General features: G+C 44.3%; 1 protein-coding gene across 1 annotated transcript in view; it reads left to right on the top strand.

Moving 5' to 3' along the window:
- Positions 1 to 23145, top strand: part of GALNT17 (polypeptide N-acetylgalactosaminyltransferase 17) — a 109387-nt gene extending 86242 nt beyond the window's left edge. Inside the window, exons 6-11 of the mRNA XM_079955627.1 lie at positions 3067 to 3184; positions 13237 to 13422; positions 14300 to 14437; positions 17205 to 17300; positions 18814 to 18981; positions 20230 to 23145. Of these exons, the coding sequence (XP_079811753.1) occupies positions 3067 to 3184; positions 13237 to 13422; positions 14300 to 14437; positions 17205 to 17300; positions 18814 to 18981; positions 20230 to 20358 (835 nt within the window). The 3' untranslated portion in view covers positions 20359 to 23145. The remainder of the gene's footprint in view (positions 1 to 3066; positions 3185 to 13236; positions 13423 to 14299; positions 14438 to 17204; positions 17301 to 18813; positions 18982 to 20229) is intronic.
- The last annotated feature ends 2438 nt before the right edge of the window (positions 23146 to 25583 follow it).

Here is a 25583-nt window from a genome sequence, read left to right as displayed (position 1 = left end):
TGACTTGCATTGGGGAACCAAATGGACCCTAACTCTGTGGCTTGTTTCACACATGTGCACAGAACATGCTGATACAGCAGGCCCCAAAGAAAGGGGGCCCAGGAGGTTCTGGGCTAGCTGCAATGAAAGCTTGTTTCCCCCAAAAAGTATATTTGCAAAAGTAAACTGTACTACAGTCTTTCTCAACCTGTGGGTCCCCAGATGTTGTTGAACTACAACTCCCATCACCCCTAGCTAGCAAGGCCAGAGCTCAGGGATGATGGGAGTTGTAGTCCAACAACATCTGGGGACCCACAGGTTGAGAACCACTGGTCTACTATATAATAAATAATAAATAATAAATTGCAGCAGCCCAATCAATTGCACAAAGGTCCTAGGACAGATGGTGTTTCTGGATGGCATTCATGCCTCTGAACTGGAACCTGTGGATGAAATGAAATAAATTGAATGTGAGTGGGGGAGGATGGTCTCCACAACATCGCTTGCCTTCACCGTGCTGGTTCTGCACCCCTGATTCCCCTGCCATAAAGATTGTTGGCATTGATAGTGGTGTTGTGATAGAGGGGGATGTTGTGTTTGTGACCTGCTGGCAGGCTTCCTGGAAAACATATGGCTGGTGACCAGCGATGCTGGGCTAGGGAGGTCTTTTGTCTGATCCTGTGGGGTCTCTTCTGGTTTTGACCATTAGTGCCTACAATGGGGGAGGATCTTCAGACCTCATTGTGCACTTCCTGGATCACATGATGACTATACTAGATGGTCTAAGCAAGAGGAAAGTTCTGATTTTTCATGTTGGGGATTCCTCACCTCCACACACCCACACCCAAAATAGTCAGAAATAATGATGCTGTGAAGAGTGCATGTGTTTCTGTGCATATTAACATTGAGAGAATGGGAGGCTAAATCTCGTTCAGTCAAATAATTTCATAGAAATTGTAGGATTGGAAGGGATTCCAAGGGTTATCAATCTAACACTCTGCAATGCAGGCATCTCCACATGACAGATGACCATCCCACCTCTGCTTGAGAACCTGCAATGAAGGAGAGTCCACCACCTGCTGTCAAACAGCTCTTCGTCTATCATAATGTTTTTCCTGATGTTTAGTCAGAATCACCTTCTTTCAACATGAACCCACTGGTTCAGGTCCTACCTTCCGGAGCAGGAGAAAACAAGCTTGCTTTATCTTCTATGTGATAGTCCTTTAGATGTTTGAAGATGGCCCTCATTGGGTGCACCAACTCATAGGGGCAGAGGTTTTTTCGGTTTCCTCAATATCTGCTGGCAGGGGGCCAGGCCCCCTCAATGTGGATGAGGGGCAAGAGGAGACTGAGCGCAGAGCCAAGCGTGGTGCAATTCAGTGACCGGCTCCTCCTGAGCATGAAAGAGGAAGCTGCGCTGCACTGGTCTCCACTATGCCTGGCCTCCTCCTGATGATGTCACGTGTGCATTGTGCATATGACATCACACAAACATGTGATGTCACATGTGTGCAATGCGCACGATGCATCCCGGGCCCCCTCAATCTTAGTTGCAAGGCAGCATTAAAAGACGTATGGGTGAGCCCTTATTTAGATACCGCCTATATATGTAAATGGTAATGGATTAATTAATAATAAAGAAGCAAGTTTGTTCAGCTTGCACTTGTTGTTGCTGATGCTGTTAATTGCATTTATATCCCACATTTTTCTCCAAGGAGTTCAAGGTGGCCTTCATGGTTTTCCCCTTTCTCATTTAATCCCCATAATAACCCTGTGAGGTAGCTTAGACTGAGAGGCAATGACTGGCTCACGGTCAACCAAAGAGCTTCATGGCTGAGTGGGAATTTGAACCCTGGTATTCCAGGTCCTATGGGACGCAGGTGGCGCTGTGGGGCTTGCCAATCAGAAGGTCACCAGTTCGAATCTCTGCAACGGGGTGAGCTCCCGTTGCTCGGTCCCTGCTCCTGCCAACCTAGCAGTTCAAAAGCACATTAAAGTGCAAGTAGATAAATAGGTACCGCTCTGGCGGGAAGGTAAACGGCGTTTCCGTGTGCTGCTCTGGTTTGCCAGAAGCTGCTTAGTCATTCTGGCCACATGACCTGGAAGCTGTACACCGGCTCCCTCAGCCAGTAAAGCGAGATGAGCGCCACAACCCAAGTTGTTCTCGACTGGACCCTAACAGTCAGGGGTCCCCTTTACCTTTATTCCAGGTCCTAGCTTTTTTATTATTATTCTTTTATTATTATTATTCCAGGTCCTAGTTATACACTCTAACCACTATACCACACTATACCACACCCTTTTAGCCATACATTTTCCTCCCAAACAGAAAGCCCAGCTTACTTCTGCTTTCTGTTCCCCCACAGCCAAGCCCCTTCCAAAGTCTTCGTTAACTTGTTCTCTTCTGGAAGCCAGTCTCCTTCCCCTTTGTCTTAATTCTTGCTCGTAATCACGAATAATGGAGCTGTTAAGAGTCTGGCACCTCTAATGTTATTATCACTTTGAAAATTAATTGTTTCAGCTTATGGTAGTTATCGTGCTACAACTTAAGTCGGTGAAATTGGATTCTTAAATAGCAAGCCACGAAGCACTGCAGTGTGTCTTGAAATCAAGCTTGAGTTGGCCATCCATCTTTGTGAGATTCCAGTCATTTCCACGGTCTTATTAGTGAAATCTGCGGCATAAAATAAATTTTGCTGTCTCTTAGAACAAGGAAAAAATACAAACTAGGAGTGGGGCTGGAGGAGTCAGCTCAGCCTCTCCAATACAATTGTCCGTGTTGGTGTTTCAGTTTTCTTGGGTGAAAATGAAGGAAAATGCATTTGATTATAACAGATGTTGAATTAAATTCATACAATCACAGTATTATAGAGTTGGGAGGGACTCCAGGGGTCATCTAGTCCCAACGCCCTACGATCCCTCCCTCCAACTCTTTGATTCTATGAGTTGTATGAATCAACCGAACATGTGTTGCGACTGGATCATGAATTGAAAACTACGGTTTAGTTTAAATGAACTTGGGTTTTCTAGGATTCCTCCACTAGAATAATGGGAAGTTTTGTGTTTCTTTCCTACTTTTCCCTCTAGGACTCCAGCTATGATAGGCTGTTCTTTTGTGGTGAACCGGAAGTTCTTTGGAGAAATTGGACTTCTTGATCCAGGAATGGATGTTTATGGTGGAGAGAACATAGAGCTTGGAATTAAGGTCAGTGAGAAGCTTGCAATTAGATGATGGAAGTTAGGAGCCAGTAAGACTGAAATCCTTCTACTGCTGCCTCTCATGCCATCACTCTAAAAATATGATTTGTGGCGTATTACATGCCATTTTTAGGATCTTTATTGCAAAAAAAGTTGTAGTAAATTTCACTCAATGGTTCTCAGGAAGCTACTCATTTCAGACCTAGGCTATGTAAACACTAACCCATGTGTAGCATAAAAATGTAGTTTTTCCTCAATCTGGAATCATTCATGCTCTTCCTCAACATGCTGCTTCCAATCTAGATTGCTTATAGATCCTGACCTTCACAAGGATGGGAATGGTGACTTGATACACATTTGAAAACCCTCCTCTCAGTTAGGTTACCCATGTATTTCCCTCCCTGCGCATTCTCCAAGTGAATAAAGAAGGAGGTGGTATTGCAGTCTTGTTCTAAGCCCCCCCCCCCCACAACAACATTGTCAAGGTATGGATATGCATACACCCCACAAACATTTGTTTTCCCCTGTTTCCAAATGGACACATTATGGGACGACAAGGAATCCATCTGCAACGAGCTTTTATTTTTAGAATCAAACCATTTTTTTCAGGAAGGGCAAAGAATAAGCCATAGTTCTAGATTGTGGGGGCTACATAGTAAAATCAAGCACTGAGTCTCTCTTGATTCTAGAATAAAATGTCACGTGTTTGCAGCCAACCAAAGCTGAAGAAATTCAGCCCAGGTTGAGAGGTTAGTCAAAGGGAAAGAAGTTCAAGGGAAGGAATTATCAAGGAACAGGCAACATTAAATCTAGTGGCAATGGGGCAGATCAGCTTTGACTAGGCTCGAGAGATTAACTGTTTCCCCTAAATGTGTATGGGGAGGGGGGAGTCATTTTCCTCCAGCTCCAATTACGAGACAGATCAGACCCTCCATGCACCCACTCATCTTGAGTCGCAGTTGGAAGATTAACATTTGGAATGTTGCTTATGCAATCAAACAAATGACTTTTTTTTGTTGTTAAATTTAGAATTGGCCACATGCAGAAGGCTTAAAACAATCAGCAAAAGTGCTGGAGCCATATCAACATGGAGATGTTAAGAGGAGAATTAATTTGTACCTGATAATTGCCTGAGAAACAAAGGCATATCTCATCTGCAGCATATATATAAATGCCAAAGGATATAAATAGCTGATGAGTCTGCATGTGAATTTTCCATTATACCTGATGCACAAGCAGCCCTTTTGAATCCCATCCACCCACCAGAACAATGAATCTAGCTTCTATTATATTCATGTAAAACATTTTCGCTGGGTGCACTTATAGTAACAATGATGCCCTGTTATCATTTTTATAATACAATGATGTGTCACTGAATTTATGACATGACTGGGTTGTACTTTGAATGGTGTCATGTTCAGAAATAGAAGCCAGGCATTTTTTTTCACTCTGTGATGGTATTCAGCCCATTTGAAGCCCATGTGGAGTTACCAGCTTGGGACAGACTCCCCAGTTCTCAGACCTAGAAACTACTTACCTGCACTGTCTCTGTCTTAGCAGGATTCAGGTTTCAGCTTATTGACCCTCATTCATTTCACCGCTGCATCCAGCCAGTGGTTCAGCTTACGCATAGCCTCTCTTGGCTCAGATTTAATGGAAGAGACATCATCATACCGATGACACTGTGCCCCCAAATCTCCTGGTGACTGTTCCCAACAGTTTCACATGGCGGTCAAATAGCATTGGGGACAGAATTAGGTCTTACTGCAACCCAAAGCTAAGCTGCCAAGATATCTCATGTAGTCCCCCAATACTATTCTCTGGTGCCAGTCATTGCAGGTAAGAGTGGAACCACTGTTAAACAGTGTAGAGGCAGTCTAGGAGGATACCATGGTCAATAGCAGAGATCTGACAGCAGCTCCAGAGCTGCAGTCTCTGCCCCGAACAAGGTCATTTTCCAGAGTGACTGGGACCAATTCCCTTCTGAACCCAAATTGGAAGGCTCCAGACAATGTTTCCTCCAATGGTGCCTCCATGCAACTAAAACTAAAGCAAAGAAACACGAATGTTGGAAGTGTTTTGCATTATCTGCCATATGTATGAGGTCTCCTCATTGGGTATGCCTAAAATGCAGTGAGCTCCTGGCTCTCTGGGAACAAGTTTATTCCCCTGAGGCCAAGGTGGCAGACCCAGAAAAGGTAAGAAAGATAGAGAGAATGGTGGATGAAGCTTTTGGGGACATTATAGCTGTGTCCCACTCCCATAATGACATCTCCCCTGCTGTTGGAGACAATTAAGGTCTCTCAGAAGGAGACCATCACTTTGAGGAAGAGGGAAACATTTCCTTAGAAGGGACCCATTCCTTGAGGGATGAATATCTTTTATGGGTGGGGGGATCCATTGTCACATCAGGGGAGGTAGAAAAAGGTAAAACAGGAAAACGCTGACTGCTAGGGCTTGAATATGTGGAGCAACCGCCACAGAATATTTGCCCTTCATGCTCTGCAAAAAGATTAGAGCCTATATCAACTAAACAAATCTTGAATTGGTTCTAAGCTATTAGCTGTGTAGAGTCACTGGTCAGATTAATTATGTTTTGATAGAGACGATGTTCAAGAGGCAATCAGCATCTACTGGGGTGACCATTGATGCCTGGAATTAGCATACTGGAATGATTAGAGATCTGAAAGCCTTCTCCGAGCAGACTTCTCTCTCTTTTTTTGCAGCAGGACCTTTCTTTTCAAACAACTGCTCTCCATATCAATCCTCGAGCAGGCTAGAAAAGAGAGAAGAAAGCGACCTTTATAGCTGACAGCGGAAATTGTACTTGTAATACTAATAATATTCCGCTTGGAAGTATTAAATGGAGGCGCAGTAAAGTTTCAGATCTTCAAGGCAGATGGTGTCACTCGCAAAGCGTTACTGCATACATTGTTGCAGTGTGGGTCAAACCCAAGGCAGGATGTATGTCTGCCAAATGTGGAGATGTCCTATGACAGTTTTGCTTTTTGGATGTTTGCACCTTTCAAAATGGGTGCTTCATTTTGACCTATGGAGAGGGATGTGAGAGGGTGCTGTTTTCCACCCTGCCCTGTATTTCTTGCCTGCAACAACTGCTTCTGTTCCGCTGCAGTTCATCTTCTTCCAGAAACTACATTATCTGCCCCATTACCTACTGTGGTGAAGTCATGAATATTGCATTGTTGTTATGTTATTCCACGCCGTTCATTTCAGTGCAAAGGAGGCAAAATGGAGACAGAAGTAATCAATTGTGTGTTGTTTGCGGATTGAAAGCAGAAGCAACGGCAAACACTGATCATTTGCACTGGGTTCATTTCTGGTTTGGATGAGGGATGAATAAATGGCAATTGCCCCCTCCCATTCTCTGGTATCCCTATCTGTAGTAGATACTTTGCACTCAATTTTATTAGCATCTTTTAATTGCTTATCATTCCTTAATTAAACAAATACCTGAATTCCAATAAAACCAATCTACTATGCCCTATTACATGGCTGCTGTTATGATCAATATATTCCTCAAGTGGCCATCATGACATCCATTTACAATGTATTTATTACTTCATAAAGTGAATCTAATCTATTCCAATATCTTTACCGTAGCAAAAAAAAATCAGAAAAATCAAAACATCATTTTATTTTATTTCATCTGAGGACTTGGAGAATATTTAAATGGCCACTATAGATTTTCCATCTTCCAGTGCACAGAGTTACTACAGCTTCTGAACAGCCTTTCTGCTTCTTCTGTATATTTCAAGTGGTGATGGGCTTCTGCAGTCCATGTACAAGTAAACCATGAGACTGGATTACTGCAAAGTGCTCTGTTGTGCAAAATTAACACTCTCCCATCTGCTTCTGCAAGAATTATAGAACTGTAGAATTGGAAGGGACCCCGGGGTCATCTAGTCCAACCCCTGCAATGCAGGAATCTCAGCTAAAGCATCCACGACAGATGTGCTTGTGCTGGTGGACACAGAATGTTAGATTCATCCCTCTGTTTGCATTTAGTGCTAGTCTGCTGGGGGGGGGGGGTTGGGGGGGATGCCAGGTGGATAAATAAGGAAATACATACAGTACCTTATCTTACCAAATGAAATAGATTAACGTGACCCCTGTGACCAAGTTGTATATAAAATCAGCCATCAGCATGTTTCCTTTACGTTCCTCATCACTGGTGCTTTGGTGTTTGAAAAGCTGCCTGTTTTGTCACAAAAAGGAACCACACAACACCAACCCTCTACGTTTATTACCCTACAACCACCCCCAAATTCAAAAAATTGCATCATCCTTGCCAAAAGTTTGGATTCTTGCAACAACAAGAAACTTTTCAAAATCTTCTTCTTCTTCTTCTTCTTCTTCTTCTTCTTCTTCTTCTTCTTCCTCTTCCTCTTCCTCCTCCTCCTCCTCCTCCTCCTCCTCCTCCTCCTCTCTCTCTCTCTCTCTCTCTCTTCCTCTTCCTCTTCTTCCTCTTCTTCCTCTTCTCCTTCTGGAAAAAGTCTCTCTTGGCATGGCAGCATAATACGACTAAAAACAATAAATATTCCATATGAAGTGCTGGAATAGAAAAGTTAATCCCTCTCCCCACAACAAAATAATTGAAAGCATTCCTCGCCCCAGATCTTGGCTGCTTTCTGACATAGTTCTCCCTGGCAATTTTTCAAAGTGCCATGAACTTTAGTTGATTTCTAAGAGACTTCAGTTTCTGCCAGCTGACAGACACATTTTATGCTCAGAGCTGTTATCCCATCTATTCCTGACATTTAGGCATGAGATCCATTGCTTATTTAGCAAAACAGCACCACAGTCAAATCTTCTGTGGTAAGGGGAGATAAAACAGTGAAGACTTAGTGCAAAGCACTGATTGATACAGGCAGACTAATGCACTGAAAGCTGTTTGATTTATTGAATTTTACTTGAATAAAAATTAGGGTTTTGTAAAATGTAACATTAAGGGCTTACTGCTTGTCAGTGATCCTGTCTTTATGATTGGCCTGAAGTTTGGAAAGGGACGTTACTCTTAGAGTCCATACTTTTGCTTGTTCCAGGCTTAAAAATATGGGGGGTCAGAGCAGTTTTCTCCTTGTCCTGGACTTTCTAGGCACAGGTTCAAGCAGTTTTACCTTTCCCTCTCCACTTTTAGCTCTAAATCAGAACTAACGGCAATCTGTGGATTTTCCCAGGAAAAAGCAGCAGGACAAATAGAAGTGGATGAGTTTTGAAGGTGAACATTTACTGGAATTCCTCAGTTGTTGGATGCCTTTGCCCAACACCTATAAGGAGTGTGATCTCATAGTAGCTCAGTGGTTGTTTGCACTGATTGTCAGTGGCTCTCTGGAGATCCAGAAAAAGTTTCCCCCAATCTGACCTAGAGTAGGGATGCAAGAAGGCATCGTTTTTCATTCTTCCCTGGATTAGCCACATGCACCACTGTTTCCACTCTACTGCAGTTCATCTGCTAGTGCATGGGTGGTGTTGTTGTTTTTTTTTGGGGGGGGGGGGTCCCTGAGAGTCTCCTCCCCACCCAAATAGCTTTCTGAACTTCTAATAACCCTGATTCTGCTGATTTTTCTCCTGGGAAGAATTGGCGCCACTATAGCTGCATAAGCAGCAACACTGATAGCCTAGATATCAGAACACAGGAACATGGGAAGCTGTCTTATACTGAGTCATATCCCTGGCCCATCTAGCTCAGTATTACCCACACGGACTAGCAGTGGGTCTCCGGGGGATCAAACCTGGGATCTTTGGCATGCAAGACGGATGCTCTACCACTGAGCTACAGCTCTTCCCCCACTTCTGCATGGAAAAGAAGAAGAAGAAGAAGAAGAAGAAGAAGAAGAAGAAGAAGAAGAAGAAGAAACAGAAACAACAAGAACCCAGGGAAGTTACAAAAGGCATAGGCCAAAGTTTGTGGTCCGATAATTGTCTATTGCAGGATGTCCAAAAAGTGAACTCAGAATCCACTATCTCCAATGCACTAGAAACTTATATACAATAAGCGGGTTCTGCTGAGATTTCATTTGCAAGAATAGGCCACAATCCAGTTTATAAGTTCCCTACTGTGAGGATACTTGGGGGACGCGAGTGGCGCTGTGGGTTAAACCACAGAGCCTAGGGCTTGCCGATTAGAAGGTCGGCGGTTTGAATCCCCATGACGGGGTGAACTCCCGTTGCTCGGTCCCAGCTCCTGCCAACCTAGCAGTTCGAAAGCATGTCAAAGTGCAAGTAGATAAATAGGTACTGCTCCAGTGGGAAGGTAAATGGTGTTTTCATGTGCTGCTCTGGTTCGCCAGAAGCGGCTTAGTCATGCTGGCCACATGACCTGGAAGCTGTACGCCGGCTCCCTCGGCCACTAAAGCAAGATGAGCGCTGCAACCCCAGAGTCAGCCACAACTGGACCTAATGGTCAGGGGTCCCTTTACCTTTACTATTGCGTATACTAAATGTTGCACAGAGCGGTGCTGGATGCATGACTTTGTATCTTACAGTAGGGGTGCTGAACTTTTTCAGGCCAAGAACTGCATTAACCATCTAGGCAAATGGGTGGGGCCAGAGGCAGTCTCATTTTCTGGTCCAGTCGTGGAACCCACAGGGAAAGCAGCGAGGCTGGTTGAAGGTTGCTGGACCATGGACAGCTCCAAGTGAGAAGCTTTCTCCTGCAATGGTTGGGGGTAGATTGAAGCCTTCTATGTCTCTGTCTCCAGCCTACCTCCTCCAGGATCCAAACCCTTGAGAGGACTTCAGTGCCTTAAAGGGCCAACCATTATTTGCTCCATAGGCTCCCTTCTGGTGCTGCTAACCTCCTGATTCATGGTGGGAGACATCTGGTTCTTCATGCTCAGGGAAAGATGTTCATGAGGGCCTAATTCTTGTCTAGTCACCTCAGGTGCAATGGTCTCCCTCTCTTCCACTATCAGCTCTGAGCCCTGAACATGCCCTGGCTCCCCATTTGGTGCTCCTGTAGTCTCCATCTCTGTTTCCAGTTCAGTGCTGGATACTGGGGTCATGACAGGCAAAAGCAGGCAAAGCAACAGGTGTAAGTTTTGCCTTTGTACAGTTGGCTAGTTTTTACATACATTCAGCAGTAAATAAATAGATTTTAGAACCAGTCTTGTAACACAAAAAACACCCAGAAATGACATAACTGATAACAAGGGTGTGTGTGTGTGTGTGTGTGTGTGTGTGTGTGTGTGTAAGAAAACAGATTAAGCACGGTACAGAGAGAACTCCCGCCCGAGATAATTCTGCTCACCTGTTATTTCAGTCATGTCTTGCTCTCAATTCCCTGTCCTTCTAATCATTTTTTTCATCATGTTCGGCTTTAAATACCGCATTCACTCTCTCATCATCAGAGCTGATAGACTGACTAATAGATTGACACTGCCCTTTCTCTTGAAGCAGTAGGTGAACATGGGGTCTATAGAAAATTAGATTGGCTTTCAGGATCCTGGGATTTAAGGCTCCTTCTTTCCACTCGGTTAAGTGTGAGCAGAAATTGAGGTGCCATCTGCATTCGGGTGAACAGAAAAACCCAATTCCAACCCTCTAATTGAATTCTTACTTGTTAAGAGTACTTTCACTCAGCTGGAAATCATAGCTCTCCTTTCACTGCATGTTAAGGGTCTCTGGCCAGAGCTGGATTGGAGATTAATAGGTTTCATCTCAAGGTGTGAGTCCCCACCCCTTTTCATTTAACTGCTAGGGTTGTATGAAGTTGCTTTGTACAGAGTCCATCTAGTATTGTATGCACCAACTTTCCTCAAGCTGATGCCCTCAAGATGTTTTGAGCTACAACTCCCATGAGCTCCTGCCTTCTGCTTTGGTGACCACGTAGACTGCTCTTACTTTTGTTGAGGCATCAGAGAAGCCGCAGACTTCTTTGTTCGGGTGGCTATGAGTTTAAACATAGCTGCATGGAGATTGAGACTTCCCAGTGAACTTTTAAGAAACTTCCCCACATTTCCCCCTTTTGCTATCTGTTGGTGGATGGTGGAATATCTCAGGCTAGAGCTATGTTTCGCAAACTTGGGTCTCCAGGTGTTTTCAGACTGCTGTCTCCATCATCCCTGACCACTGGTCTTCCTAGCTAGGGATGATGGAGACCCAAACAGTTGGAGACCCAAACAGCTGGAGACCCAAGTTTGGGAAACACTGGTCTAGAGTCTCTTAGGAAAACATTCTCACTACGAATTGCTCCTGTGGAGTAACAAAAAATGCAATTCCTGTTGGGTAGGCTTTTTACTGTTGACAAGATGCCACAATTGGACAGGTAAGAAAGCATTGCTTTCCATCCAGCCCTGTGAAATTCAGTACTGTTTCTTTCCCTTGGCAATTCATCTTCTTGCAAAAAGTATATTATTCACCTCACTCTCTGCTGTGAGAAAATTACGTAAATTACACGAATTACTCAAGTTATGTTTTCTTTATACCACCCCATTCATTTAAACCAGTGTTTCTCAAACTTGGGTCTCCAGCTGTTGTTGGTCTGCAGGTCCTGCTAGTTAGGGATGCTGGGAGTTGTAGTCCAACAACAGCTGGAGACCCAAGTTTGAGAAACATTTAAATACAATGCAAATGGGGGGTGGGGCTGTAATCAATTACGTATTCCTTGCAAACCTAAAGCACCAACAACAAATACTGAATGTATTCAATGTCTGCTCACATTTCTGTTTTCATTCAGAGTTCTCTGATGTTCTTAGCCACAACATTACTTCCACCTTCAAGTGGGAGCGAATTTGCCCAACCCCAACTGCCCCCGGAAAGAAGACTCCAAATGATTTTTCCCTGGGGAGTTGCTGGGGAAGGTTCAGCTGGGTCCTTGGGCCAATTGGGATGTGGAGGGAGTTGGCTTCTCCCCAAACAGGATTTTTCCTCCCTCTGCTATATGGGCTTTATGCGTTGCCAATTTGGCAACCTGAGTTCACCAGCACTCTGCCCATTTGGAATTGCCAGCAACTAGTATCCATAGGCATATTTCTACTGGTATGAGTTGTTTGGTAGTGGAACAGATTGTCTCTGGAAGTGGGATCCTTTCCCTCATGAGAGGTTTGTCAGCAATGCGTGGATGACCACCTTTCAAGGATGCGGTAGTGAAACACTGCACTGAACAGGGTTTGGCACGATGGTCTTTTCCAACTGTGTAATTAAATGAAGTAAGTTTTTCCATATCCACCCCCCAAAAGAAAAAATACTGTAAAAGTGTTCTTACGTCCCCATTGCTGTTATCAACTATAATGGCATATAATTACCTCCTAGTGCTCTGATGATTCAGACCGGGGGCTGACTGTTTATTAGGATAAGTAATGGCCTGGGTGAACAGATACTTTTCTTCTGTGTTTTGGGCCCAATCTGCACTACACATTTAAAGCACCATGATACCAAATCCCCACACAGAACTACAATTCTTGGAGTGGTTTACCCAGAAATCCTCCTTCTCGAAGAACACTTTAATTTTATCAATGCTTAATTATTATTTTTTAATGATTGTTTATTTCCCCTATGTTTTTTAGCAATTCTTGTTTTTATCTATAAGCTGCCCTGTGCCCCATCAGGAAAAAAAGGGGGATATGGAACATTATCATTATCATTATCATTATCATTATTACACAGGCAATTGGAGGTCTGTGAGGGGAATTGGGGGAGGGGGTCCTCGTAACAACTCTCAGCACCCTTAACAAGCTATGGTTCCCAGAATTATTTGAGGGAAGCCATGACCATTAAATGTATAGAGGCTATAAATGTATAGTGTAGATGGGGACTCAAGGTAGACCCATCAAAATGATGATGATGATTTATTCCACCTTTCTTCCAATGGACTCAAAGTGGCATACATACTTCACATTTGAATCTAAGTCAAATCAGCCAAAGGCCTGATGGAGAGGGATGTTTTCTCCTGGCGCCTAAAGATATCTAATGAAGGCGCCAGGTGAACATAAGATATGATCCTCTTGTGAAGCAGCTGGTCATAGATGTTGCCTTGGTTTCCCTGGCTTCCACATACTCCTTGACTGTTTCCCATTTTCTCTCCCTCTCCCTCTCTAGGTATGGCTCTGCGGTGGCAGCATGGAAGTCCTTCCCTGCTCTCGAGTTGCCCACATTGAGCGCAAGAAGAAGCCTTACAACAATAACATTGGCTTTTACACAAAGAGGAACGCATTGCGGGTGGCCGAGGTGTGGATGGATGACTACAAGTCCCATGTGTACATTGCGTGGAACCTGCCACTGGAGGTACAGTTACATAGCTTCACTCATGAGAACAATCATGGGGATCTCTGTGGGGGGGTTGCCTGTTTTGCACAAACACTCCAACTATGTGACCAGGGCAGCAGCCCCCTGGTCCTCACCATTATGCTACTGGTTCCACAATCTAGGGATAACAGCTAAAAAGGCTCCTGTCCCATGCTCCTGTCAGATGCACCAAGTAGATACTAATTCATTGCATATAGTTTTATATGGGAGGAGTTTATATTGTAGATATCCTGGTCCTAAACCCTTTTTGTATAACACTAATTGGGTATCAGTAGGTTGGGAGTTCATATAACCTGATCCTCATTACTATTACTTATTAAATTTAAATAGCTGCCCATCAATAAACATCCCCGGGTAGCTTGCAACAAAAAAAGAAAAAGGCAAAATATGTAATCATAATTAACAAACAACAATTAATGACAAAGGACAACATACTGGCAGCATTAAATACTTTATAACTCAGATTAAAACCATTTTAAAAATGAATGACTCCCATGCTTGCAAATTTCAAGCACTTATGCAAACAATAACAAGAACAGTCTAGACTGATCCATTAAAAACGTGTCCCGCTCAGAATGTTTCATTCTTGCAGGTGCCTAGCACAAAACTCTGCATACCTATTTGTCTGGAATTTGGCAAGTGTTGTTCATTCAGGAGCTGTTACTATGACTTCAGATTTTACTAAGTCATGACAAAAAGACAAAAAGACACAGGATGGCATGAAGCTTTGATTTTCCTAAATTAGGGTTCAAATTAGTTCCTAGTGTGAATCAGACAGCCACTGAATTACATTCCAAATTGTCATACTGGGGCCCTCACGCCAATCTTTTAAGGACCAATCATGTATTTCTTTCAGAATCCTGGAATTGATATCGGAGATGTTTCAGAGCGAAAAGCACTCAGAAAAAGCTTGAAGTGCAAGAACTTCCAATGGTACTTAGACCACGTCTACCCAGAAATGAGAAGATACAATAACACCATTGCATATGGAGAGGTAATTAGGAGAGGAAAGCACGACACTGAGCCCATTCTAGGGATTCACGTGGAATACATGTTTCTGTTTGTTTCCAATATTTTTAATGAGATCCATGGGGGATTTCTGAAAGTGCCTAACTCTCTTAAGACCGTTCTTAGAATCATCTTGGCTGGTCACGATAATCTTTTACCACATTCCTTGCTTTCAGATTGGAGGGGATCAGGTGGATTGTGGGCATTACTTGATCTAATTGCATTCACCCCATATTTCAGTTACAGTGAATTTAATTGTACCTCAGATAAACCCTCTGTTACACCTGGGAAATTGCCAGGGAAACCCATCCTTTAGAAGTGTTTGAACCACCTATCCTGCCACTAATGCTGTTTGCTCAGGAAGACGGTGATGCTCTCATTTTAAAGGAAAGAGACAAAACTAACTCAACCCATAAATCATTTCCCATTGACAGTGCATTCCAAATGCAAACCATCACTTCAGATTTTATGTCCAAATAACACAATGTGGTTTTTGTGAAAATTCAAATCCTCTCACTTACAATTTCAAATGGGGCTGAAATCATCCATGAAATAGATGCAGAGGGGGGAATCATTATATTAAGAGCCACAATAGGGGAAAGGAGTCAAAAGGGATTATATATCTATGTATTTAATTTGCTTGTTTATGTAAAATAGCAGATGCAAAAATAAAATTTGTATTAAAAAAGATGGTGGTGGAGAGAGACAGGAAAGTAGGAAACACAACAGGGAGGTGAGAGTACAGGGAGGTACCATCCAATTTCCTACCTATGCTTAACCTTCAGAAACTTGCAGCATGCTATGTGCTCCCTCCAATCTGGTTTCTGCATCCGGTTCTGCTCTCCCAATGCTCTAAAGAGAGATCTAGGCACCTTCTCCACCTGTTGTCTCTTACTTAGAAGGATGATTTACACAGGTACCATTGTTGGTACCCATGTCAATGATTCCAAGGCAACTAAGGCTGCTGTCCTAGCCACACCTACCTGTGAGTAAGACCACTTAATTCAGTAGGACTTCTGAGTGGACATGATTAGGATTGCAACCAAATTTGTGTCAACTAATATTTTAAAGGTGTGTTTGTGGGCGGGGGGGGGGAGGAGGAAAATCTTGATCATTCTTTTAACTATGCTGTAATTGGAATTCATTGTTGGTGCTTGTAAACATTATTCCAAGACAATTAAAAAAAAAATGAAATCATCAGTGTCCTGTAAGATAAAGGGGAAGCCACAGCCAAGTTGCTTGGCAGGTATATGAGAAAGATCCAACCAGATTAGGAGTTGGATTTTCAGTGAACTTCAACAAAAATGGAAATGGGAGCAGCAATTGCCAATGTTCACATATTTGTTCCATGGCTACAGTGGAAATAAATCCAGTGTTGTTGCTTTCAGTCCACAAATGATACATAATTGATTGCATTTTCACCCCATTTTTCATTGACTGAATGGGATGGAATAATGCAATGACAATGTAATTTATATAATTAACTGTGGACAGCAAGACGATAAGTGTAGCCTTGAGTGGAAGATGAACTGCAGCAGAATGGAGACAGTGCTGCATGTGTCAAATACTGAGTGGAATGGAAAATAATCCATTCTTGCATCCCTAATAAAGAGGAACAACCAGAACCCCCTTGGTAGACAGCTCTCTGAACTGGGACCCCCATAGGCAGCACATCTTGAACCAGAATTCCCTAAAGGGCCTCCAGGTCCCCATTGCCTTCCTGCAAAAACAGAAGTCAGGAAGTGCTCAGAGGTGACCGAGTACTAGCCTGCTGGTGAATTATTCATGTACTAGTAATACATGTGAAAAGGATCTAGGGGCAAGCTTAGCATGTCAACGGAGTGATGCAGCAGCAAAAAAAACTAATGCTATTCCAGGCTGCATCAACAGAAGTATAGTGTCCAGATCAAAGGAAGCAATAGTTATGCTCTATTCTGAGTTGGGCAGACCATACCTGGAATACTGTGTCCAGTTCTGGCCACCACAATTTAGGAAGGATGTTGACAAGCTGGAACATGTGAAGAGGAGGGTAACCAAGATGACCAAGGGTCTGGAAACCAAGCTTTATGAGGAATGTTGAGGGAGCTGGGTATGTTTATCCTGGAAAAGAGGAGATATGATAGCCATCTTCAAATATCTGAAGGGCTGTCACATGGAAGATGGAGCAGGCTGGTTTTCTCCTGCTCTGGAAGGTAGGACTCAAACCAATAGCTTCAAGTTACAAGAAAGGAGATTCCAACTAAACATCAGGAAGAACTTTCTGACAGGAGGAACTGTTTGACAGTGGAATGGACTCCCTCAGGAGGTTGTGGACTTTCCTTCATTGGAGATTTTTAAGCAGAGTTGTATGGCCATCTGTTAGGGATGCTTTAGTGGAGATTTCTGCATTGCACTATATAACCTTGGGGTTCCTTCCAGCTCTACAATACTATAATTCTATGATTCTATTCCTTTAAGGATCTCCACTGTTTTGGAAGCAATTGGGACTTGGGAGCAGTAGTCTGTTCCAGGCTTTATTGGACCATATGATCTGCAACCCTGATCCACTATCCATTTGCATTGGTTTTGGCTCAGTCACCACACACTCAAGATGTGCAGCACACTCATGGACAGGACAAGCCCAAATTCTGAGATACCTACCAAAGTCCCAAAGCAGTTTTATATGTTTGCCTTTTTGCATCTCTGTACACAGCATTATGCTTGATTATTCTTCAATGATGTATGCAGTGATTAGTCTTTTGCCTTCATTACAGCTGCGCAACAACAAGGTGAAAGATGTCTGTCTTGATCAAGGACCTCAGGAGAACCACACAGCCATCCTGTATCCGTGCCATGGTTGGGGGCCACAGGTTAGAATACACACGAGCTGTCATGTGATACCAGCAGCTATCTGAATTCAGGGGAATTCACAATGTGCATCTGTCCAATGTGGCCAAATCTGAAACCAAGAAAAATGATACAAGAATTCCTAGAATTCTTTGTAGCTTAACAAGAGGTGTGGCTCCCTCTTCCTTGACAGTCGTCCCATACCTTTCCTAATAAAAAGAAAAGACTAAAAGCTTGGGGGAGGGGTGAATAAAGAGACTTTGTGGGGCCTATCCTATGTAGGACCACTTCCTACCTGTAGTCACTTTTCCCAAGGTAAGGTGAGGTTTTCTTTCTTGGAGGAAAAACAGGTGGGGAGGACCACACAATTTGTTCCCTGCCCTCAGTGTTAAAGTGTGAATTTGGTCTAGCTCAAAGTGAATCAGACCCATCTGGAAATGGACCCAGACCTTTGGGGAGGGGGCTGGGGAGTTTCCACATTTTTGAGCTTCCCCAGTCCACATCACTCCAAGGACAAGAATTACAGGGGTAGAGTTGCAAAAACAACAACCCACCAGTTTATTTTATCAAGTGGCTCTTTTTTCTTTCCCACAAGGGTGGGACACCTCAGACTTTTTTGGACTTGTGACACTCTCCAGGCCCCTCTGTCTAGCTCCCAGAACTTTCCCTGGGCCCCACCGCTCGCTGACCCTGATGTGTACCTCAAGTATTTTTGACTGACGGCAGAGCTGTCAGGTTGCCCCCAAGATTGAAGGGGCCTGGCGTGTTCCATTTGTGTGTGACATCACACAAATCTCCCAATACTGTATAGGCCACTGCAGCCTTCTGCTAAGCTGTGCTAGTTTCCGCAGTGTTGCCCAATGCTGTGCAGGACAGTGCGACCCTGCACCAGGCCACACCGATCCCCACAGCGCCTCCTGACATTGAGCAGGCCGGTGAACAATGTTGTGTCCTCTAGAGGAGGCTGAGCCCTCTGGTGTAGCCGGGTGCTGAAGCTGTGGTGCGTGACATCATGCACACGTAATGAACAAGAGGCCCAATATTGAGGGCGCCAAAGACAACATCCCCTGCTTGCCTGGATGAAGACTAGAGAGAGTTGTGGGTGGGAGTGGCAGCTAGGCTTCTGAACAAGGGTCAACATTACATTCATTGTTCTGCCTGCTTTTGCCTCTGGCCCCTCCCACCACAGACGTCTGGCTGTGAGAATCTTTCCCAGACAGGAATGTGACTCCGGCCCTAGAGAGAGGATAAATCAGACCCCTTCCCTCCTGCTGCCAGTCCTTTCTCTTTTTTCCAGTATGGTATTATGTCCTGACTAGGGTGTTGGCCTTAGGCTGGTCCTGTACTGGGTTCAAATTCCCCCTCAAAGTGCTCTCTGTCCCTCCCCTGAACTTGCTTCACAGGGCTGTTGTGAACATAGGAAATCTGTGTGAGCTTCCTTAGAGAAACCGGGGGTTGAGACATACTGGGGCTGAAGTAGATAAGATTCATGACTCTAACCCGGCCTCTTTTCCCTCCCCACCTTTTCCCATCCAGCTTGCCCGCTACACCAAAGAAGGGTATCTTCACTTGGGTGCTCTTGGGACCACGACACTCCTGCCTGATACCCGCTGCTTGGTGGATAATATGAAAAACCGATTCCCACAACTCCTGGACTGTGAAAAGGTCAAGAGCAGTCTCCATAAGCGCTGGAGTTTCATACAGGTTTGTGACTTCCATCATTTCGCAGAGTGTCACAGGGTGTCATGCTGAGGTGATGGTTCATCAGCATGCCTGATGAAACAACCTCCCCTCTCCTCCCCTGTGTGCTGTTCTGAGGGTTTTCCTGAACCCCGTAAAGCCAGTTTGGGGTGGGGGGGACATGGGGGCATACAGGGGCAGCCAGTAAGATGCCTTGGACTGGCTCCCACTAAGCACAAGAATTTAGTGGAATCCGGTTCATACTTCAACAGACATATAGGTATATTTTCATACAAGCATTCCTGCTGAAGCCAAATCTCCAAAGTAGATACATTAGACGTGAGCTCTAACAACAAAGAGTTGCAGCATGGAGTGCTCCCAGCTTGGGTGCCAGCCAGCTAAGTGGAAGAAACTTCTTTGCTTGTCCTCCAGCTGGGATTCTGAGACCACTGAACGTGCCCTCTGGGTCTCCCAATGGGGGTGGTAATAGGTAGGTAGGCAAATGACCCCTGGATGGTTGAGTCCAGTCAAAGGTGACTGTGGAGTGTGGCGCTCATCTCGCTTCAGGCCGAGGGACAGACAGCTTTCCGGGTCATGTGGCCAGCATGACTAAACCACTTCTGGTGCAACGGGACAATGTGACGAGTGCCAGAGTGCACAGAAATGCCATTTACCTTCCCACCACAGCAGTACCTATTTATCTACTTGCACTGGTGTGCTTTCAAACAGGTAGGTTGGCAGGAGCTGAGGCAGAGCAATGGGAGCTCACCCCATCACGGGGATTCAAATCGCCGACCTTCCAATTGGCAAGCCCAAGAAGCTCAGTGGTTTAGACCACAGCGCCACCCGCGTCACATATGGGGTGTGTGTTTTAATTTAGAGTGATGGCTAATGGACATCCTTTTCCGTTCTGCCCTATATTTGTTACATGCAGCTCTGTTTCTGCTCTGCTGCAGTTCATCTCCTGTGAAAAAACTATATTATTCATCTCATGGTGAAATAACATGACTTGCATTATTCCTCCTCATTCATTTCCATGCAAAGGAAGCGCAGTGCAAATGGATGGTTGATGTAATCCATCATGTGTTGTTTGCAAACTGAACGCAACAACCAACAGTGTGTACCAATCATACGCACTGGATTACTGTTCCAGAAATAGGATAAGTCAACACTTACAATTCAAATCTCTATTTATTTGTAGTTGTTGTTGGGATTCTCCAATATCCCTACTGATGGTTCCATACATTGATTTCTTTCCCCTTTCTTTTTCAGAATGGTGCAATTCTAAACAAAGGGACAGGCCGCTGTTTGGAAGTTGAGAATAAAGGCATGTCAGGTATGGATCTTATTCTTCGAAGCTGCACAGGACAAAGGTGGACAATTAAGAATTTCATCAAGTAGAATGCCCTTTCTCCTTTGCTCAAGAACTGATGGAATTCAGATCTTTCACAAGGGTAGACATCCTTCCATCTCCTCTGCTCTGTTCACAATATCAGGGAAAACTCTTAAGGGAAGAGAATATTTTCTTTCTTTTTCAAAAAAATAATTATTTATTGAACTTTGATTATCTCTCTGCTGACTTCAACCAGCTGGAAGAAAACATTCTAGGTCTGCAGTTGTCATTACGTGAGCACTCAACTGGCATTTCTGCTGAAGAACTGTAATAAATGCTTTAAACATTTTCCAGAGCAATATTACTTTCTCCAAATGGGCCCACAGAAGATGCAGGAGAATCAAAGGATGAGCAATTCCCAAGTGATAATATATCAACCGTGAAGGCCACGATTGCTGTAGGATCCCTAGAAATATTCATTCAATCCTACTTCAAGCTGGTTTTGAGACACTTTGGGGAGAATCCTGGACTACTAAAGGCACATTTCATAAGCTTCTTGCAGAACCTTTTCCTCCATACTAAGCACAACTTGCTGTTGTTGTTTTTGTGAAGCCTGATGTATGTGTGAGGGGGACATCCTGAATGCCAACTGTGCACTGCTATAATCAGCAGAACTTACAAAAAGGCCCCTTTTGGCATCAGCACTTCATCTTTCACCCAGTCGTTAAGAGAAGTGTGCTATTTTCCACAAACATGCCAAGAGGGAAGGGAAGGAATAATTTCATGACAAATCCCCACCCAAAGCAACAATGATTAATTGGGTGTTTGAGTGGTTTTTAAATGTGCAATAATCAGATTAACTTTGCTTCTCCTAGTTTAATTTTGTGCAATTGTGCTTTAGAGACCAGAAATGTTCTGCTATGCCATGTTCATGGCTCTGGAGGGCAATCTACTTTCTTAACCAGGAGCTAGTGATAAAGGACATTAGCAACAGATTTACATCTGGGGGTGTAAGAAAAGGAGGGATTTGAGGACACACACCCCTCAAAAAAAAGAGGGATTAGGTCACTGATGGTTAGAGAACATTTTCTCCATTTCCTAAGCTATCTAATATAGCTGATGGTCAGTAAATTCAGATGAGACCACATGTTGGGAACATTTGGTCCTCCAGATGTCACTGAACAACAGCTACCATCTCTGGCCATTCTTGCTAGTGCTGGTGGGAGTTGTAGCTGAACAACATCTGGAAGACCAAAGGTTCCCACTGCTGGGTTAGACTAAAGAAGAAGAGTTTTGGATTTGATATCCCGCTTTATCACTACCCTAAGGAGTCTCAAAGCGGCTAACAATCTCCTTTCCCTTCCTCTCCCACAACAAACACTCTGTGAGGTGAGTGGGGCTGAGACACTTCAGAGAAGTGTGACTGGCCCAAGGTCACCCAGCAGCTGCATGTGGTGGAGCGGAGACGCGAACCCGGTTCACCGGATTACGAGTCTACTGCTCTTAACCACTACACCACACTAGCTGTAAGAAACTACTTCTTATCATTGTGTGGGGACAGGGCAGCTGTGCCCCTCCAAATGTTGGTAGACTACACACCCATCATTCCTGACCATTGACCATGCTGATTGGGGTATGGGGTCACCACAAAACCTGGTCATCCTACATAATTAACTTCTGGAAGCTGCTGCCAGACGATACAGTGAAGTAGAATTTCTGACATGGACTGCCATACATCCGGAATTTCCTGGACATTAAAGTGATTTCCGCCCAGATGCTGTTTACTAGGGCTGAATACCAGCTATGTCCGGGAAATTCCAGACATATGGCAACCCTAAGTGAAGGCCACCAACTTACATAGCTTTGGAAGGGAATTATGTAAACTCAAGAATCAATGACCAGTTGCTGGGGGCATCAGTAGAATTCCAGATGTTTGTGAAGGGACCATTCAATGTGAAAGTCCAGTTGCTTTCCAGATGCATCCAGTTGACCACTGGGAAGATAGAACTTTTGTCTGAAAGCAAGGCTGCTTTTATCTTCAGATGTCTGCACATTCATTTGATTTCCAAATCCCTGCCTGCGCATTTTATTTTAAAAGAGCAGGCCTGTTTGGCCAAAAGTCGCAATGTCATAAGAACATAAACAGTCAGTGGAAGGGAAATCATACGAATATCCCCCTCCTTCCAAAGTTTGCTGAGCCCTAAAGCCTGCCAGGAGGTATTTGGCCAGTCACTCTCTTTCGGCCTAACTCTGGCTGCATTCACACAAAACACAGTAACATTTCCCTGTTACTTTCTGTAGCATATTTGAGCTTGCACGCAGCGTAAAAGCCACTTTTGGAACTTTAGTGGAACATAGCGGAAGTTTACATCTGCAACCCAGAAAACCATGAATGAAATGGCAAAATGGTATGTATACTAGCATACGGTCATTCCCTGCCATTTTTGTGGGGGCCTCATGGGAAAACCAAAGCATGCATGTGTGGAAAGGGTGAGGGAGTGAAAATGTTGTCCGATGACGTTTATTTCTGCATCACACAACACAGGCTGACGTGTGCAAAATTTAGCACGCCGTGTCATTGTATTGCTCAGAAAGCAACAGTGCTGTAACACAGCAGGTACTGCAGTATGAAAGGAGCATGAGAAAATGGGAAAGAAGCGCTGGCATTGTATCAGGAAAGCTAAAGCAACATTCCCTGTGTCTGAATGCATCATGACTCTTCCAACTGTTTCCCTAAACTGTGACATTTTGAAAGAAAACCAAGCACAGCCAGAGCCTAGCTTTTCTGCCCCCAGTGGCATTTGCTAGATTTCCAGCAGCTTTGAAAATAAATAAATTCCCAACTGGCTCTAAAAGTTTTGGCCTCATTTTGGTTGGCTTCATGACCGTGTTGCATGATGATGAGTGAGGAGAGTATGTCTGCTTCCTGCTCTGCTGTGAAGGAGGAAAAACAATAGCAGCTGGCAGCCACGAGATGCCACTGTCACCCACTCCATGAAAAAATTCAGCTGGCAGGTTGTTCCACAACACCTCCTCCCTTCATGCAGTGCCCCCAATTTCTCCTTAAATGGTTTGCAGAAACTACAACTTTGTCCTAGGGGTACCACCATGTATGACTGTGCTCCCTAGTTAGGGTAAATTGGTATTGGGAATTTTTATTTATTTTTTCTTAAAAGGGGGAAATGTTTGATTCAGCACCAGATGTTCTGATTGAGAGCCGAAGAACTATTTTAGGTGTGCTACCCAAGAATGAAGAACAGACTCTCCTGCTGTGCTGCAAATGTCTGACACAGAACCAAAGTTCCCAGTCCTTTGGATCTCTTCTTTTCATGAAATTTGAATTGAATTTTCTGGTGGGAGGGTCTATCCTGTGCTGGTGATGGGGACCGGTTCTGTGTGGGTGATGCTCTGGAAGCAGCATTCCTAAAGGAAACCTGCTTGTGGAGCATCACCCACACCCTTCAGGATTGACCCACCCATGATTGACACAGCTGTTAAGCATATGGGCCTATCCTGTGTGGTAAAAGCATCAAGCCAGCAGGAAGTTGGGCCTTCCTTCACCTGGAAGACAAAGCCAGTGATGACAGGTTGGCCTTGGCCTTTTTGCAGTTTTCCCCCCTGCCCCACTGTGCCTGCCTCTGCTTTCTGCTTGATGACCAATGATGATGATGATGATGATGATGATTATTTATTTATACCCCGCCTATCTGGCTGAGTTTCCCCAGCCACTCTGGGCGGCTCCCAACAGAATATTAAAAACAGGATAAAACATCAAACATTAAAAACTTCCCTAAACAGGGCTGCCTTCAGATGTCTTCTAAAAGTTAGATAGTTGTTTATTTCCTTGACATCTGATGGGAGGGTGTTCCACAGGGTGGGCACCACCACCAAGAAGGCCCTCTACCTAGTTCCCTGTAACCTCACTTCTCACAGTGAGGGAACTGCCATAAGGCCCTCGAAGCTGGACATTCGTGTCTGGGCTGAACAATGGAAGGGGGAAGACACTCCTTCAGGTATACTGGGCTGAGGCCGTGTAGGACTTGAAAGGTCAGCACCAACACTTTGAATTGTGCTCGGAAACATTATGGGAGCCATTGTAGGTCTATCAGGACCTGTGTTATACGGTCTTGGTGGCCATCTATGGATCCTCCTGGGCCATCCAACACAACTTACAGTGATCCGTGGTTGTCTGAACCCAAATCGTCCAATGCCCAAATCCCTCCAGATAGGCCTGATTTGCCCTCTCTGCCTTTCCCTGAAATGCTCCTTTTCGCAGACAGACTCACATATCATCTATCTCCTCTTGCAGAGTCTGAGACTTTTCAATTGAAAAAAAAAAAGGCAAACAAGAGCTGACAAGATAAAGAAATCATAAAATTACTCATGGCATGGAGAAAGTGAACAACAGAGCAGAGTTTTTCTCCCTCTCTCATAGCAATATAACTTTGTGCACACCCAATGAAACTGAATGATGGAAGATCAAGAAAGAAATCATGCAGTGCAGGGTTAAACTAAGGAAACTCACTCCCATAGGAGGCAGAGATGGCCACCAACTTGGGGGGATTTAAAGGGGGGTTGGACAGATTCATGGAGGAGTAGACTATAAATGGCTTATGTTCTCCCTCCACTGTTGGAGGAGTCATGCCTCTAATTTCCCCTTTCTGGGAATCACAGGTGAGGGAGCATCTACATCCTGTTTGTGGGCTTCCCGCAAGCATCTGGTCAGCCACTGTGAGACCAGGATGTTGGACTAGATGGGCCATTGACCTGGTCTAGCAGCCTCATCTTACAGTCATGTCCCCAGCCCTCTCTGGAATATTTCATGCAAACGTAACATCATTTGGTCAGTTTAAGAGATAATCCCGGGCTATTTCCCAGCAACCTGCAAGGCAGTGGTAAACGTTAATGCTTGGACTTTTTTTTTCTGCCCTAGACATGTTGAAAGGTTCTGCCCTTTGTAGAGCTGTGAGCCCTAAAATTAACTACTTTGCCATTTTCTCATTTTCACATTGTCACATTTCCAACCTGTCAGGCCTTCTGTATCCCTCTGGCAGCTCAGTGATATTTTAATTCCATTCTCCAATTCCTACTTTTAGATTTCATTGCTCTGGCGGGTGGCGGGGGGGGGGGATGACACTAATCCTTTCACTTGAGATGTAAGAAAAAGAATGTGGGCGGAAGATATTGCCCAATTGCAAAGCCCCCAAAGCGTAGGCAAGAGAAGCTTATGTGAGCTCTGTTTGGAAGTGGTAAATGCCAGGTAGCTGAAGGGCATCATGTCAATTCCCTGCAA

The sequence above is a fragment of the Podarcis cretensis genome (assembly GCF_951804945.1).
Source record: "Podarcis cretensis genome assembly, chromosome: 15".
In the NCBI taxonomy this organism is placed as follows: domain Eukaryota; kingdom Metazoa; phylum Chordata; class Lepidosauria; order Squamata; family Lacertidae; genus Podarcis; species Podarcis cretensis.
This window is presented reverse-complemented; position numbering and strand designations above follow the sequence as displayed.